The sequence below is a fragment of the Barbus barbus genome (genome assembly GCF_936440315.1).
Source record: "Barbus barbus genome assembly, chromosome: 40".
Taxonomy (NCBI): domain Eukaryota; kingdom Metazoa; phylum Chordata; class Actinopteri; order Cypriniformes; family Cyprinidae; genus Barbus; species Barbus barbus.
Genome location: NC_136718.1, coordinates 14,813,115 through 14,828,795, shown reverse-complemented (window position 1 = coordinate 14,828,795; position 15,681 = coordinate 14,813,115). Strand labels below are relative to the sequence as shown.

The 15,681-nt window shown below is 37.9% G+C and overlaps 1 protein-coding gene across 1 annotated transcript in view; it reads left to right on the top strand.

Moving 5' to 3' along the window:
- Positions 1-530: 530 nt before the first annotated feature.
- Positions 531-15,681, top strand: part of LOC306859758 (synaptotagmin-6-like) — a gene marked incomplete at both ends in the record, with an annotated part of 46,811 nt that continues 31,660 nt past the window's right edge. Inside the window, one exon of the mRNA XM_079401000.1 lies at positions 531-687. Within this exon, the coding sequence (XP_079257126.1) occupies positions 531-687 (157 nt within the window). The remainder of the gene's footprint in view (positions 688-15,681) is intronic.

Sequence of the window (15,681 nt, the reverse complement as noted above, 5' to 3'; positions counted from 1 at the left end):
CATGTATGCACACAGGGCTCTGATCTCTGAGGACAGGCTCCGAGGAGGAGGCGGCACGGAGGGACACATCGACCTGAGAAAAACAAGCCCAATGGTCCTAATGAGAGGCTTTTCATTACAGGGCGCAGGGATTGGTGTGGGGCGGGGGTACGGAGAGCAAAGAGGGGCTGAAGGAGGCAGATGCTCAGCGCTATATAATCACAGCCTCCCTTCCTGTGCCTCTGGACTCATTTGTTGCATGTCATTTGTGGATCTTGAGATTAAATGTGATGCAATAATGCCATCTCTGGAATACCCGGGGGCGTTAGTGAATCAGTAAGCACTGCACACACACGTTTGTATGATACAACCACATAAATGCACAAATAAAACTGTCACACACATTCTTGCACATGCACTTGAGAAACAAAAAGAATCAGCAGCAGGAGAAACTTGCGTTCATGTGGCTGCTTCAGCGGCGCTGTGGGTGAGAGGGGGTGTGTTCAGATCCCGCTGGAGGAGCCAGTAATGCCGAGGATGCGTCAGGGAGCATGACTGCTGTCGGAAAGGGGCATGACATGATCTGTCAGAAGGCAGTCTCTCTCATAGTTGACCTCTGTACACAGGACAGCCCACGGCTGGACCACAACACCTGTGAGGAGTTCCTCTTTCTCATCTCCAATCAAGAGTACAACCACAAGGATTCAGGTAATGACCAGACTTTTCCTTTAGATTTATGGTTCTGCTGCTTGCGGAGTGGATTATGTTGTTATTGATGGTGTTTTTCTGAATGAGAATCTCATTTAAAACAGAAATTGTTTTATTTTGGCTCAGGAACAACTGTGAAACAGAGGCAGGCTGGTATCTTAAAAATTGCCTACTCTCAGGATAGCATCACTCACGGTTTGACTGCGTTCCTGTGTGGGTTGTAGAGGGAATAATTATTTAAGTCCAGAACTGCCAGCACTGCCAGACAAAGATTCCTATCAGATGATACTCTTAAGAAAATTACTTTGGCAATAACGGTTTCAGTGTCTCCGAGAGATAAAAATAGTTTGGATTTGCCACAGTGCTTATGAACCGTGACAGAAAAATTACTGTGTGTTCATGCTTTTATCAGAACTATGTTGTATTATTATTAGATGTGGACTAAAACGTTTGATCATGTGTGGTAGCCTTATCTGAAACTTTTTTTTTTTTGGTTTGGTTGCAGGCATAGATTCAACATTTTTTCTTGAGTTAGGTGTCCCATAGATCTGTTAGAACATGAACAAACTGCCTTTTTTGATAAATTAAATTCAATTAAATGTGATTTTCAGTGACACAACGGGGCTTGGAAAGTTGTAATGTGCACATCTGTGAAATCATATTATTAATCATTTATTATTAATTTGTATTATTTTTGTTAATATTTTAAAAGCATTGCATTAAAACCAATCATTTTATATTGAATCAAATCAAACTTTAAATTAGATTTAATTATTTAATTCATATACTTTTAGAGCTAATTTAAAATGGCTGCTTTTAATGTTTATTATATTTATAAACATTAAACACACACACAAGCTGTAAAAGTAACCTTCTGCATTAAAATCAAGAAGGCAATAGTAATAATTGCATAAAAATGAAAAAATAAAAAAATCACTATATTGTATATCAAAATAAAACATTTTTATGAATATTTTTAATTCTAATCTAAAATGTTCTAACGTTATGTGTATTGGATATTTAAATGTATTCCATAATGTATTTTTGAAAAGTTAAAATTTATTTATTTAAATTGTTAAGCTTGAGCGATTTGACGTATAAGGGCTTTTTGAAAGGACTCTTATATTTTGCTCTGTTCAATCGATTTGCTTGCAACCAGACTTAAGGTATTTTTGGCTGGTGTTGTCGTTCTGCCATGTCGATGTGTTGACAGACCCCTGCTTGGAAGAAATGTGTCAAGTGAAAGTAGACAAAAATCTTGTCACTTTGTATTAACCTCACTAGGCAAATCGAACGCCCTCCAGCCCACCATTGGCATCCATGACTAAGCCGTGGGGGCACTAAATGCCACGGCATGTTATCGGACCATCACTGTGAATCACTAGTGCCAGATAATAGCTGAATAGAGGCTCTTTTCTTATATTGTTGAGCAGATTTAAAAACAAATGTCTGGTTTCCCTCAGAGGGAAATGTCAAGTGTTTGAAAAGTGGGAGGAAACGTTCCTCAGGAGTAATTCGCATGGAAAATCTCACATTGTGAGATAATTGTGCGAGAAGGTGATAATCTTGCATGTCTCAATGACAAAATGTTGTTTTTGTACTATATTTGTTTATCATTTTGCAGCATTTCCTCCTGCCTTTTTGCTGGCTGCCAAATAATTGCGATTCTGTAAACAAGCCAATTTTCGGTGTCTTCAAATGTCAGAAGCCTTGCCTAAGACTGAGGCATTCAACATGTGCGTCTGTGATTTCTAATCTCTGGCAAACTCTGGCGGATGCAAAATTTGAAACATTCTGACAGAAATAAAAAAAACAATAACCCGTTTCTGTGTTTCAAATCCAAGCATGTCTGTTCCAAGCACACTGAGGTAAATACTACATGGCTCCAGGTTAGTTTGAAAGTATTCCAGCGTGAAAACCTTCATGGGATTGGGTACTGAAGCACAGATGCTGTTCAGGGATGGCAGGACGCTGTGTGGCTGTGGATGATGGATGGAAAGCCCTGCACAGTCCTATTAACAGTCAACAGATGTCTAAAGATGAGACACACATTACAGGAAAAAACAACAGTTTAACTGAAAACAGACCCTCACAGTTATCCTTGTCCGCATGCAAACCTATTGAAATGATGGATGCCGGATCACAGGTGACGTGTCAGATTTCCACATCAGCTCAAATTAGATTGTATCTCATTTTCACAATCCCATCATGGCTTTATTAAGCCAGACTCCCTGCAGAGGGCATTAGTAGCAGATGGTTATTCATTAGACTCTGCTGCATTCTTTGAAAGGATGGAGAAAGTTTTGCATTGCAGGTGTGGAAAAAAGCAGTAGTGCAAAATAAGCCACTTTCTTTATTGTGCTTTAGAGTTTTGCTCTACATGCAAATACGTTTTCAATAATTCATATGTGTCTCATCAAGTCTTTTATAGAAAACACAATCTTTACCCCGCAAATTGGCCGGCAGCCATTTTGGCTCGAGAAGATAATAGACTTTTGCTGCACTGGTGTTAACGGAGGCAAATAGATGCTACGACAAGTCCAACAGCACTGGCTAATTTACATGATTATTATGTGTCTTTCTGACACTGGGGTAATTGTTGCTCTGGTAGATGAGTGTGTGTTGGAGCCCAAGCTTGAGGGAGCTGGGGTCTGAAAAGAGAGAGGTGTGAAAACCAGTCTGTCTGATATAAGTACAAGCTGCAGCTGATGGATACAAATAAACCATGTCTATACAAATCATTAAAACAGCTCGCCCTTTTCGGTATATAATCCTTAGTTAAGCATCTTCAATAATGTCAAGCTTCGCTTTGGTCACATTATCAGATAATAGGAAATGCTATATATAAACCAAACTGGTGTTTCTGTATAAGGAAATATTACATGAGCAAGAGTGATGTGGTTCACAGCTGTGCTGGTATTCAGTATGGATATAATATTGCTTTTATTCAACGGTTAAAAAAAGTTAATACTGATTACCTTACATTATACTGTAGATAGCTACACTGTTGCCAGTTAATTTGTTTATTTTTGATATTCTGAAAAAATTGACAACAGAAATCATCTCCAAGGAACATAAATAGTGGTATTTCCTTAATTAATCAGGCCCCGTTTACACTAGTGTGTTTTCGTTTTAAAACAGTTTTTTAGAATGAAAACAGTCCTCGTCTACACTGGCATTTCCACTGTGTTTCAGAAACGACCATTCATGCAGGTACAACCTGTCACGGCACGCTGCGAGGGTGCCGTGGAAAAGACGGAGTCTGGGTCCAAATGCAGGTGAGGGTATTTAATAGAAACAAAAAGGCCAACACGGCACAAAAAAAAAACAGAAAAGGACTGGGATACAAAAACGGCAACGAGGTGCGTGTATCCCAGCCCAGAGCAAACACTCGAAACAAACAGTACAACCACAATTTGAAAAAACACTTAATGGAACCAGGCAGAGTGGTGGGAGAGTGGTGTATAAATAGTCCATGACAATGGGGAACAGCTGGGGGTGTAATGAGTGGGACAGGTGTGTGTGATGTGACAGGTGTATGTAATGTGACAGGTGTATGTGTTTACGGGAGATGAGTCCGGGAGGAAGGGAGATGGTGACCTCTGGTGGAGACGGGAAGAACTGCCGGGCCCGGACTCATGACACAACCATAGATATGTATGGGTAGATTCCCTATTATTTAGATGGCGGATGCGTCTGCGTGCTTGTAGCGGTCAAATGGGGAATCTACCTATACATATATATATATAATTTGTACCCATATATATGGGTACAACAATGTGCATGATATTATTGTTTACATGGTAGTCAAGGATATGCAGAGCGAATGTGGGCAGCCACGCAATCGTTTTCAAACGTCTGTGTTTTGGTCTGTTTACACTGAAACGCAACCCCAGAGTTTTCAAACTAAAACGGGGTCTGTCGCATTTTCAAATGTCTCTGTTTTCGTTTTTTGTTTTAAAACGAAAATGCACTAGTGTAAACGGGGCCTCAGTGATTTTGAACAAATTGGTTCAGTAAATGTTCCATGAACTCACTCATAAAGACATTTGCTGTCTGAATACGCCTACTTTCATACTTTATAGTATGGAAAAACAGTATGCCAGAAAATACTATGTCTGAATTCATAGTGTTCATAAAACGAGATTCTGGAGTGCACATTCAATGGACACTTTACTATCCCATGAAGCAACGGGAGAGGATTTGTTAGTGGCAGTGACGTGACACAATTTACACTGGTTGGTCATGTGACAGTAGCAACATGGTGGATGTATACTACCCATATTCATACTATATACAAAGTTTTTTTGTTTTTTTCCCCCTGCGAATGTCACAAAGTTAGTTTGAAACCAAATGTAGTGCCTACTAGACAGTATGCAGTTCCTGACACAACTAGTCACTTTTTAAATCAGTGATTTTGAATGAATGTGTTGGTTGAATGATTAATTGACTCACTTATTTTGTTCCTAAACAAAACGGTGTTTGAATTAGTCGATTTAGTGAATTATTAAATTATTTTGTTATAAAGACAGTTGCTGCATTCAAAAGTGCATAATTACTTTGTGACTGTTAAAAAAAATTGTATATAGTATGACTTGTGTAGTATGAATGTAATACAGGCCGTACTACATTCATCATGCTGCCATTGACTTACCAGCGTGAGTTTTGTCTCTTCTCTGTCATTCACAAATCCTCCCCCTTGGCCTCATGGGATAGTAGTGTCTACTGTATGCATCTACATGTATGAATCTCGCTGGAAGTAGTAGGTCATCTGGGTACATTTCGCTTACTGTTTTTCATCTACTATTGTAGGTAAATATATTCAGAAGCTGCCAATCGCTGGCCCTGTCCCAAATGCTACACTTCATGCGCACTTGCAGTCTTGTGGGCATACAATGGCAGCCATATGCATGTGTCCTTTAAGTCCACGAGACCATAGTGTGACCTATCTGTCATTTTAGCTTTTAGAAGTATACTCACAAGTGCCCCCTTTGTTTGCCCCCGTTTGATGCGCACTTCTGCTGAGCCCACATTGATGCGAGCTCTGCAGCACACTTCACCAGAGTAGCCAAAGCAGCATTACGCCACTAAATTGTGGACTCAGAAGAAGATCGCAAGGGTTTAGGGTGCGATTTGGGACAGGGCCACTTTTATTCTTGAATGAATCAGTGAATTTCAGTGAATGATTCATAAAGGCCATCACTTGTCACCACCTACTGGCACATTCTAAAAAAAAATGCTAGGTTAAATACAACCCAGTGCTGGGTGGAATATGGACAAATCCAGCAACTGGGTACAGTACAACCTTCTAGTAACCCAACCGCTGGGTCAAAACAACCCAATAGCTGGATTTGTCCATATTTTACCCAGGACTGGGTTGTATTTAACCCAGCATTCTTTTTAAAAAGAAACTCTGAAAAAATATATAATATAACATAATATAATATAATATAATATATTGATGATTATTTTAACATTACCTTGTAATAAGATCTTTTACAGTCCCTCCCCCGTTTTCTTTTAGAATGTTACCAAAGGTTTCCTTGCTCATCTCAAGAGTGATGAGTGAAGAGAACCCCAATAGAAAACACACTGTGCCATTTGTGTGCCCATACAGAAAAGCCTATTCTTGATCTCACCAGAAGAGCAGCATAATAGACAGATTGCTAGACAGATTGATGAAGGGAGGGGAGAGGTTGCAGCACCCTCATTGCTAATTGGATGAGAACACTTCATGCTTCACAGACCAAATTGCTAGCAATTTCCACTGCTTTGATTGCCTAAAAAAAAGAGTATAAATTTTTGAAGAAAAAAAATTGTCATTAGCAGTTTCACTCTATGACCCTGTTTGCACATGGTATTAAGATCCGTTTCAGGTGAGCCGATTACTGCTCAAAATTTGTGTTGTGCGACATGTTGGAATATCTCCTTAAAGCAAATTTTGGCCATGTTTTGGAGTACACCACCAAATAGATAACCTCAAAGCTAACAAGCTTTAACTAAAAGCCAGAAATTCGAATTTCATGGGAACTTTAAACCATATAAGGTGAATGTTTTTAGTAGCTTTGACACTAATTCATTAGAAATGATTTCAGTTTTGTTTACTTATTATTCATTGTGTTGTATAGAGCCAATCAATCATTGCAAATACATTATATGGCATGTAATATCTTCCTTGTCAGTGTAATGCAAATGAGGAAGCATGTTTGGCAGCAAACTCTTCCTCTCGTTCTGTGTCATGCTGCGTTAACAGACAGTCTGGGTGTTACGGTGCAGCAAGAGCATCTGCTCAAACAATGACAAAGCTTTACAGACATTATCTTCCCTGTTTCATGCAAACTGCTCAGTTGAAGAAGCTGTGTTTTCTTGTAAAGTGTTATCTTGAACCCCCTGCAGTTATGCCCATCACAGTAGGGGCCGACATTATGGGCATAATGTGAACAAGCAGAACCGTACTATCACGGTATATCAGGGACAAAAAGAAAAAGATCCTATGTGAATTATCTTGCACAAGAATGGATTAATTTTTTGTTGTTGTGTGTTTTTTTGTTGTTGTTGTTGTTTTTTACTTTGCATGTATGGTTTGTTTTTGTCTAACCTCATGAGATGGCTTTTAATCCATGCCCCTTAATTTGCTTTAAAGACTTCTAGATGCTTGTGTTTTTACTTTTTTACTTTCAGCAGATCAGTGTTACTGGTAACTACAGCTAAACTAAAACTATAAAAAATTGGGTTTGGTAATTGAAATAAAGATGAACTAAAATAAAATATAAATATTAGATGAAAAACTTAAAGCTGTGGTCCGTAAGTTTTGCCTCTTTGTCGCCATCTCTGAAAACGTGGAATTGCAGCAGCTTGCGGAATTATCTTTCTTGTGTGGGATGTGCTCCGGCACGGCTGCAGCGCTGATGAATCTAATGTTTTGAGGAGTATGTGTGGCTGTCAGTCACAGGACCGGTGTGAATGTTTACATTCTTCGCAATCACAAATTCTAGCCTCGGAATATATGACCCAAATAAGAATTTTCACCATATATTCCCATCTGAACAAGTAAAAAGTCTGCCACATTTGTTCTGACTAACTGAGGAAAAAAAACATTACAATAAATTGCGCTACCAATGGTGATTTAATCTAACGATCGGTTAGCTCATATCACATCAAACTGTGCAAATTATTATTATTGTTATACTTTTTTCTGTTAACAACATCAACATTGCGTGACTATGAGTATAGTGTGTATTAGTGTGTGGATTTAAATTTCTGTACAGTCTAATCTAATTATCATGCCATTCGAATTTCATATTAATAAATTCCCAAAAAGCAAACTATGTTCCCTTCGAACTGGTTTTCTTTAAAATACAAATCTTGTGTAATCCCAGGCTATCTGTAATCAGAAGCATATTTCAAACTGGAATTTCATGTGTTTCATAAACACATAATCCTTTCTGGATCACAATCCGCCATCAAAATGATATATTTAATTAATCTAGCTACTATGAGAAAAGGCTAACGATCCACCACCTGCAGGATCCTCACATGCGATAGCCTAATAACCGGGAAAACTTCTTTATGTTTACAGACGTGACATAATGACACAATGCCACAAGGGCTAAAGTAAGGCAACAATTTTGAACACTGACTGGTTATGTACTTGCTCAAATATTGATTTCAGGTAATTTTTAACCAAAACAAAGTTACGGACTGCAGCTTTAAACACAAAAAAATGTAAAATTACGGTTGCTATCAAATCAAAATTGTGAACATATCGGGGTTTAATGTTAAAAGTTGTAGATATTACTTTTTTTTTTTTTTTCAAATTAGCCACCCTGACTAAATCTGCCACATTTTTACATTAAACTTAATTTCACTTTACCTAAATGAAAATTATAATTGGCAATTAACCAAAATAAGTAATAATAATAATAATTATAATCATAATATAAATAAATAATTAATAATATATGAAATATAAATATTATAAATATACTTACACTAAAGTTAAAATGAAAATTTAAAATATGAAAGTATGAATAAACACTAATGTAATCGTATATTACAGTATTTAAGTAATAAATAACATTGTAGTATATATACATATTTAAAATTGACAGTCTTACTGCTAGGAAAATTAAAACAACTGTATTGATGACTTATCCTGAACTACACAGATTTTTGTTCAATCAAAGCAAGTTTTGTTCAGTAGCAAAGCATGATTTATGGCTATGACAAAACTAAAACATACTGGCTATTCATATATTAATTTTTTTTTAAAGACACACCCTTCAGTATGTCTCACCTAGACTTACTGTTTCAGTAGGAGAGAAAACTGCACTCATCAAGCGACTGCATGGCATCTTTACATTTCAAATCTGAAAAAATTGCTTGTGACTACATAAACAATCTTTTACTAACTGAGGCAATCAGACAGTAATTGAAAATTTATGACCGGATCGAAAAGTATGTGAGTAGAAATTTGGCAAGACAGGCCTATTTGATTTGATTAAAGCAAAGTCAATTGTGTATTTTAGAGCTGCGCTTACAAGGGAGCTTGTTGACATAAACTCCTGTAGATGATACATCTGAAGGTGTTGAGTTGTTATGCTTATGACTTTATTTTCATGATAAACTCTCGTAGCAGTATAATCTTCACCATTTTGTACCATATATTATGATTTCATGCTCTCTGGCCTTTTTAAGACACTCATGACTGTTTTTAATCATGCATGAAAGTCGGTGACCTTTAGGTCTCTTCTTTAAATTCCAACTTGCAAATCTAGAATCCACATAATAATTCCTTTTCTCTCACATGACCATCTTTCACTGCGATGTAATCCAGCGAGGCGTGTAATTACGAACAACATAAGAATGCATGTTTTCCTGCGATGTCAGTGACGTTCTTCATTGGCCTTCTGCTGCTTTAATGTTCTAAACCGTGTGTGAAAACAAGCCTCTCGTTCAGCGACAGCACAATGTCTGAAGCCTACTCCACTCATCTGTTTACGCACTGAGCCATTTCAGTTCATTAAACTTCAAAACAGTTATATTGTGCAGCCGAACAATAGACAGCGGTCCAAAAGAAAACCGTTATCTCTCCACACAAGCACTCTCGTAATGACATTGTGGATTGAATTGAGTTTGGAGTGCACTCGTCACCAAACCACAGGCCCGCCTCGTAAAAAATGCATTCGTGAGTTGCGGGTCGAGTTAGATGTAATGTAATTAGAAAATGTGTGATGTACATGGAAAATGTGGAATGAATGCAGTAACCATTAAAACTAGAGGGGGTGAATAAAGGGTCGGGATATGAGACCCACGCTGCATGTTAAACAGCCACGAGGAGTCATAGGTGGCTTGAGAGAGGGAACATATTGCTCCAACGGTTTGACATGAATGTCTAAAATGAATGGTGTCTTTAAAACAAGATGAGATCTCTGCTTTGCCTGTCAACACCAAATAAGTAAATGAAAATAACCAAAATAAATAAATGAAAAACAAATGAGACTTCTATTTATTTTTACATACTTGAGACTTCAGTGAAGTGAAGTGAAGTGACATACGGCCAAGTATGGTGGCCCATACTCGGAATTCGTGCTCTGCATTTAACCCATCCAACGTGCACACACACAGCAGTGAACACACACAGCAGTGAACACACAACCGGAGCAGTGGGCAGCCATTTATGCTGCAGCGCCCGGGGAGCAGTTGGGGGTTCGGTGCCTTTCTCAAGGGCACCTCAGTCGTGGTGTTGAGGGTGGAGAGAGCGCTGGACATTCACTCCCCCCACCTATAATCCCTGCCGGCCCAAGACTCAAACCCGCAACCTTTGGATTACGAGTCCGACTCTCTAACCATTAGGCCACGACTTCCCGCAATTCATATCTCACAATTTCAATTGACTTTCATTTTGTAATTGAAGCTTTATATCTGAAAACTGTTTGTTTCACAATTGCAACGTTATTTTTTTAGTAGTTGTGTCCTTAACCCTCTATGGTGTATCGTCATTTATTAATGACACTAAGAAAATTGCATTTAAAATACAATATTAATGTTCAACCAACAAAATTTTATTTTAGTGATGTCAAATGACATCCCCTACAATCAGTCAATTAGCCATGTGCTTCACATTTTTGGTAATTAAGTAGTAAAGGACACATTAGCACATGTTAGGTCACATGCTCTCAAGGCTCCATATTTTAGACTACAAAATGCATATAAATTCAAGTTATAAAAAATATAATTGTACATCTAAATGTGTTTTCTACAGTTTTTTGTCATTTTTAATGCACTTTTATAAAAACAACAACTCAAGAGACCAACAAATTTGAGCGTCATGCATAACTGACCAAGTCCTATTATGGGATGCATATTTGGTGTAGCTGGCTCTATTGACCAGCATTGGCAGGCAGTATAATAGCCTTTATGCATGTGTTTTAGGTTCATTTTTGGAAGATGGTGAGACAAATCTGTACTTATTTCATAAAGTATTGATGATAGTGATATGAGTGCATCAGAAAATCAGGTTGTAGTAATAAAACAAGTTGTTGAAGACCAGTGAGGATAGGCGGGTGGCAGTAGTGATGAACAATAGGTTGTTATGGAAATCAGGCATTTGGGTACATTATTGTATGCCAGTTTGAAAGATGTTATCCATACAACAACCTGAGGTCAGGAAAGATGCCTATGTCTATTGGCATTACTATACTGACAGGCAGCAGTGCTCCAATGATGACTGCACAAGTCAACATCTACTTATGTGTGGGATACACTGAAAAAGAAGAGTCTTGTTGACTTTCACTTGTGCTACGATAATTCATTTGAAATTCCAAGGTGAAACACAATGCTAAAGTTGTTTTAATGCTTTTCAAACACTAAGACATGGTTTTCAGGCAGAATTTGTGTCAAGTTTTAGAAATTTTCACGCACGAGTTCCAAATCAAATATAGCAGCACAAGAAAAAAATGTAATGTTCATAAAGATTTTTTAATGTTTTTTGAAACAGTAAGACCTTTTCACTTCTTTTAAGATAGTGAAAAAGCATTTGATTGTGTATGAAGTTTCAGACAATTTGGCAAAAATAATTTACCCTAATGGGACAACGTCAGTTATAAATGACGGATCCCTAAAAAAAAAGGTCAAAGTTCAGATGAAGAAAACTAATTTTGCAAAATGATTTTAATCCTAAATATATGTCAAATATAAAGTCAATTATTTTTTAAGTTGTAAATTCACAATTACTCCTATAGAGGGTTAAATCTCAAAATTGTGACTTTTTGTTTTAATTGTATCTTGCTATTTCACACTTGCTACTTTATTTTTTTGTAGTTCTGACTTCATATATTATAATTGCAATTTTGGCTCACAGTTGTGACTTTCATTTTTAGTAGTTGTGTCTTTATATCTTAAAATTTTCAACCTTATTTAGCATAACTGGAACTTCATATCTACAACTGCAACTTTATATCTCACAACTGTGACCTTATTTCTTCTAAATGCAAATATCTCACCATTGCAACTATTTTTTTTATTATTATTGTTACTTAATTTATTGTAACTTTATTTCTCAGTACTGAATATTGTAGTTCTGTTATGTATTATATTGTGTATTAAGCCACATTTTCGCCAGATTGTGCTGACAGTGCTGGCAGGTAAATATTATTACTCCATAGTGAAATATTTGTAGACTGTGAAGCAGACATTTTGATTGGCATGTCCCAGTTTTTTTGTCCTGAGAAACTGTTGTAACTAGTGATAGGAAAATAGGATTGTGACTGCCTGAGGTCAGCAACTCCAAAGACATTGAATGATAGGAGATCAATCCAGAGAAGCTAGTGTAGATTAGCTGAACAATATGGAAGATTTCTGCTGACTGTTGTACTCTCTCAAGAATTCAAGAGAACACAAAACACTGCAAAACACTTCTAGCTGGGAACCTGCTGCACTGGTGGAAACTGGCAGAGTCAATATCAAGATTGTGATGTCTTAAGTTGCCAAATATAGAGAAACTGTGAAAAGAAAAGTAAGATTACTGTCAAAGACTAGCATCACTTTAGTCTCCGTGCCATTTTGAATCAGCAGGATTTGGGGATTTCATTCAATAGCTAAGATTCAGTGGATTAGGCATTGTCCACTGTGTCATTTTTTTCAGTCAGCTGCGTTTCAGTGCCTCTCTGTTCCTCGCTCATCCTCGCTTTCTTTGTAACAACCAAACTGCCTGGCTTTGTTTGATCAGGGAAAACAGAGAAATAGAGCTCTCTGAAATGATTGTGCTTTCACATTAGAGCTTTAATTTGGTTGTTTATTTGCTGTGAAATTAATTGAACTGCCAATGAAAGTCACTGGCTCATGAATGTGCTTGCAGACAAACATGTCTGAAACCCAATGACACAAATTCCCAGGGACATAATAGCTTTGATCAGCTCATGTACTGTAGGTTGTCGAATCTAAATCACATTTCCCCCACTTTTTTTCACACTGTGCCCTCTTCAGATCATTTTCACAAGTCCGTCCTTAACCTTTTCTCCTCCGTTTAAGTGTGAGTGCCAGTCCAGATGTGCTTTGTTAACGGATTGGTGGATTTCGAGGGGTCTTAAAGCACTCCCAAAACATCTGAAAATAACCAAGAGGATTTTGATTTTGACTTTACTTTTCCACATGCTGAGTCTCTAAAGCATGAAGTTTCAATCCCGAGCCTCTCTTGCTTTGAACCTCTCTGGTTTGAACCAGAATCTCCCAGCAGGCTTCCAGGTGCTGTCAGATCTGTGTCATGCTTGCTGCCAAAGATGACCTGAGGTATAGCTATATGGCTCATTAGAAAGATGAATGGCATGTCCGGTGATGCCTGACCCTGAAGCCACAGCTTGTGAGCGTTCAGAATGCAACTTCCTTGCATTGCGGATGCAGGCGCCGTATTTCCCCTGGAGGTGCTTTACAAGCATAACCTCTCATGCGGGAACTTTATTGTGTCAAAAATGAAAAATTCTGATTTGTTCTTTATTGACACTCAGAAACCATCTCATTCGTCTTGAAAATACAAACTTCCTGGCATGTATAAATAAATGAGGCTTTCTTGTGCAAAAAACTTGACTTGTCAGTGAAATTGCCCACAGTGTCAGCCTTTGCATATATGTATAATTTCACAAAAGAAGATTAATTGTTGCGACAAATCACTGTCTATGCACTGTTCTAGAATTCTAGAATTTTCCATATGGTCTTTCATAGTGATTTCCTTCCTTATACTGCATTTGAAAAGTGGTAACGGGAAGAAGAATTAATAATGCAGCATCCATTTAATTTTTCACCTCCAAAAAAATACAAATTCTGTCATCATTTTCTTTCTTCAGTGCAGCACAAAAGGTGAAATATAGTGGTGCTACAAAATGTTTTCCTTGCAAACCTTTCAGGTCTCAAAAAGGCACCGTAAAAGTGGCCCATTACACATTATTTTCTATGTTCTACGGAAGTAAATCAAGTGGGTTTTGAATGACACAGAGGGAATAAAGGAATGACAATTATTTTTATGTTTGGCTGAACTCCCCTTTTAGATATAACAATAACAATATTTTAAAATAAGAAGATACCTTTTTCCTTTTTAAACTGAGCCACAAATTAAGGGAAATTAATTTGGTGTAAAAAAGCAAATAGTTTGGTAATTTACTCACATTCATGTCATCCCAAACAGATTTGGTTTCCTTTCTTCAGTGGAACACAAAAGGCTTTCAAGGCTTCCAAACTGCAAAAAAAGTCATAAAGCCACCATAAAAGTGTCTTTTAAAATGCCTTTTCTGTGTTCCACAGAAGATAGTATATCATGTAGGTTTTAAATGACACAAGGGTAAGAAAATTAGTCATTTCCATGTTTGGCTGAACTACCTTTTCCCATTCAAAAAAGCTTTTAAGTTCCAAAAATTACAAATGCTCCATAAAAGTGGTCTGTTAGACATTCAAAATGTCGTTTTCTATGAGCCACTGAAGAAAGGAAAAGAAGAGGGTTTTGAATGACACAAGGGTGAGAAAATAATGAGAGTCATTTCCATGTTTGGCTGAACTCCCCTTTTAGATAAAACTGAGATTTCACAATAACTATTCTTTTAGGCTAAGCAGACACCTTTTTTCCTCTTTAAATAGAGCTACAAATTAAGGAAAATCAATTTGGTAATTGCAAAAAACTAAAAGAAAAGGCAATTTTACACCACAGTGCTGCTGAATCCACTCTTGTGTAGCGTTGCATACATTATGTGAATCAAAATAGCTCTCGTTCTTTAGGGCTGCTGTAATGGTTCCAGTTTGAGAAACACGAGGTGCGTCCTGGTGTTGAAGATAGCAGCAGGAGGAAAGTGGTCCCAGGGTTTGACTGCTCTCCTCATTGACTGTGTTCAGTTGAATGCAGCTGATAGGGTGATGGTAATCTAGACGGCGCGAGGCTGGGGGGAACCATTATCTCTCCAGCTCGGGTGAAGATAGTGCTGCAGTGTGGTTCAAAACCCACCGTGGACGCGGCAGCCTGAAGCTGGGGTGAAATACAGCCATTGGAATATTAAAAGGTGGCGTGTCTCACACATGTTCTCCGTCCATCCATCTTTGCAGCTGTCATGGCTCTCTTTAATCAGTCCAAACTGCATAATCATTCCTTTTCATCCATTGACACATCCTAAACTCAATCGATCTTCTGCATTCACTAAATTTGTTTGATATTCATGAGGTTGCCTCATTAATATTCATGCACCAAACTTATGCAGCACCGCTGCTTTGTTATTCTACTTGGATCACAGTTGTTTCTCTGGTGTTTTACATCTCTGCCCCCGTGACAGAGATGTCTGTGTCCTGCGTGTTGTGTATTGTGCCGTGCGGTGCAACACCACTGGGATTATGGGAGTGTGGAGTGTTTGTAAGTGTGCGTAGAGCTCAGTGAGGGATCTGCCCCCAGCCTTTCGCCGTATCTTACTGACTGGCTTGCTCTGACTGCCATAGAAACGGGGTTCTTAAGCACGGTGGAGG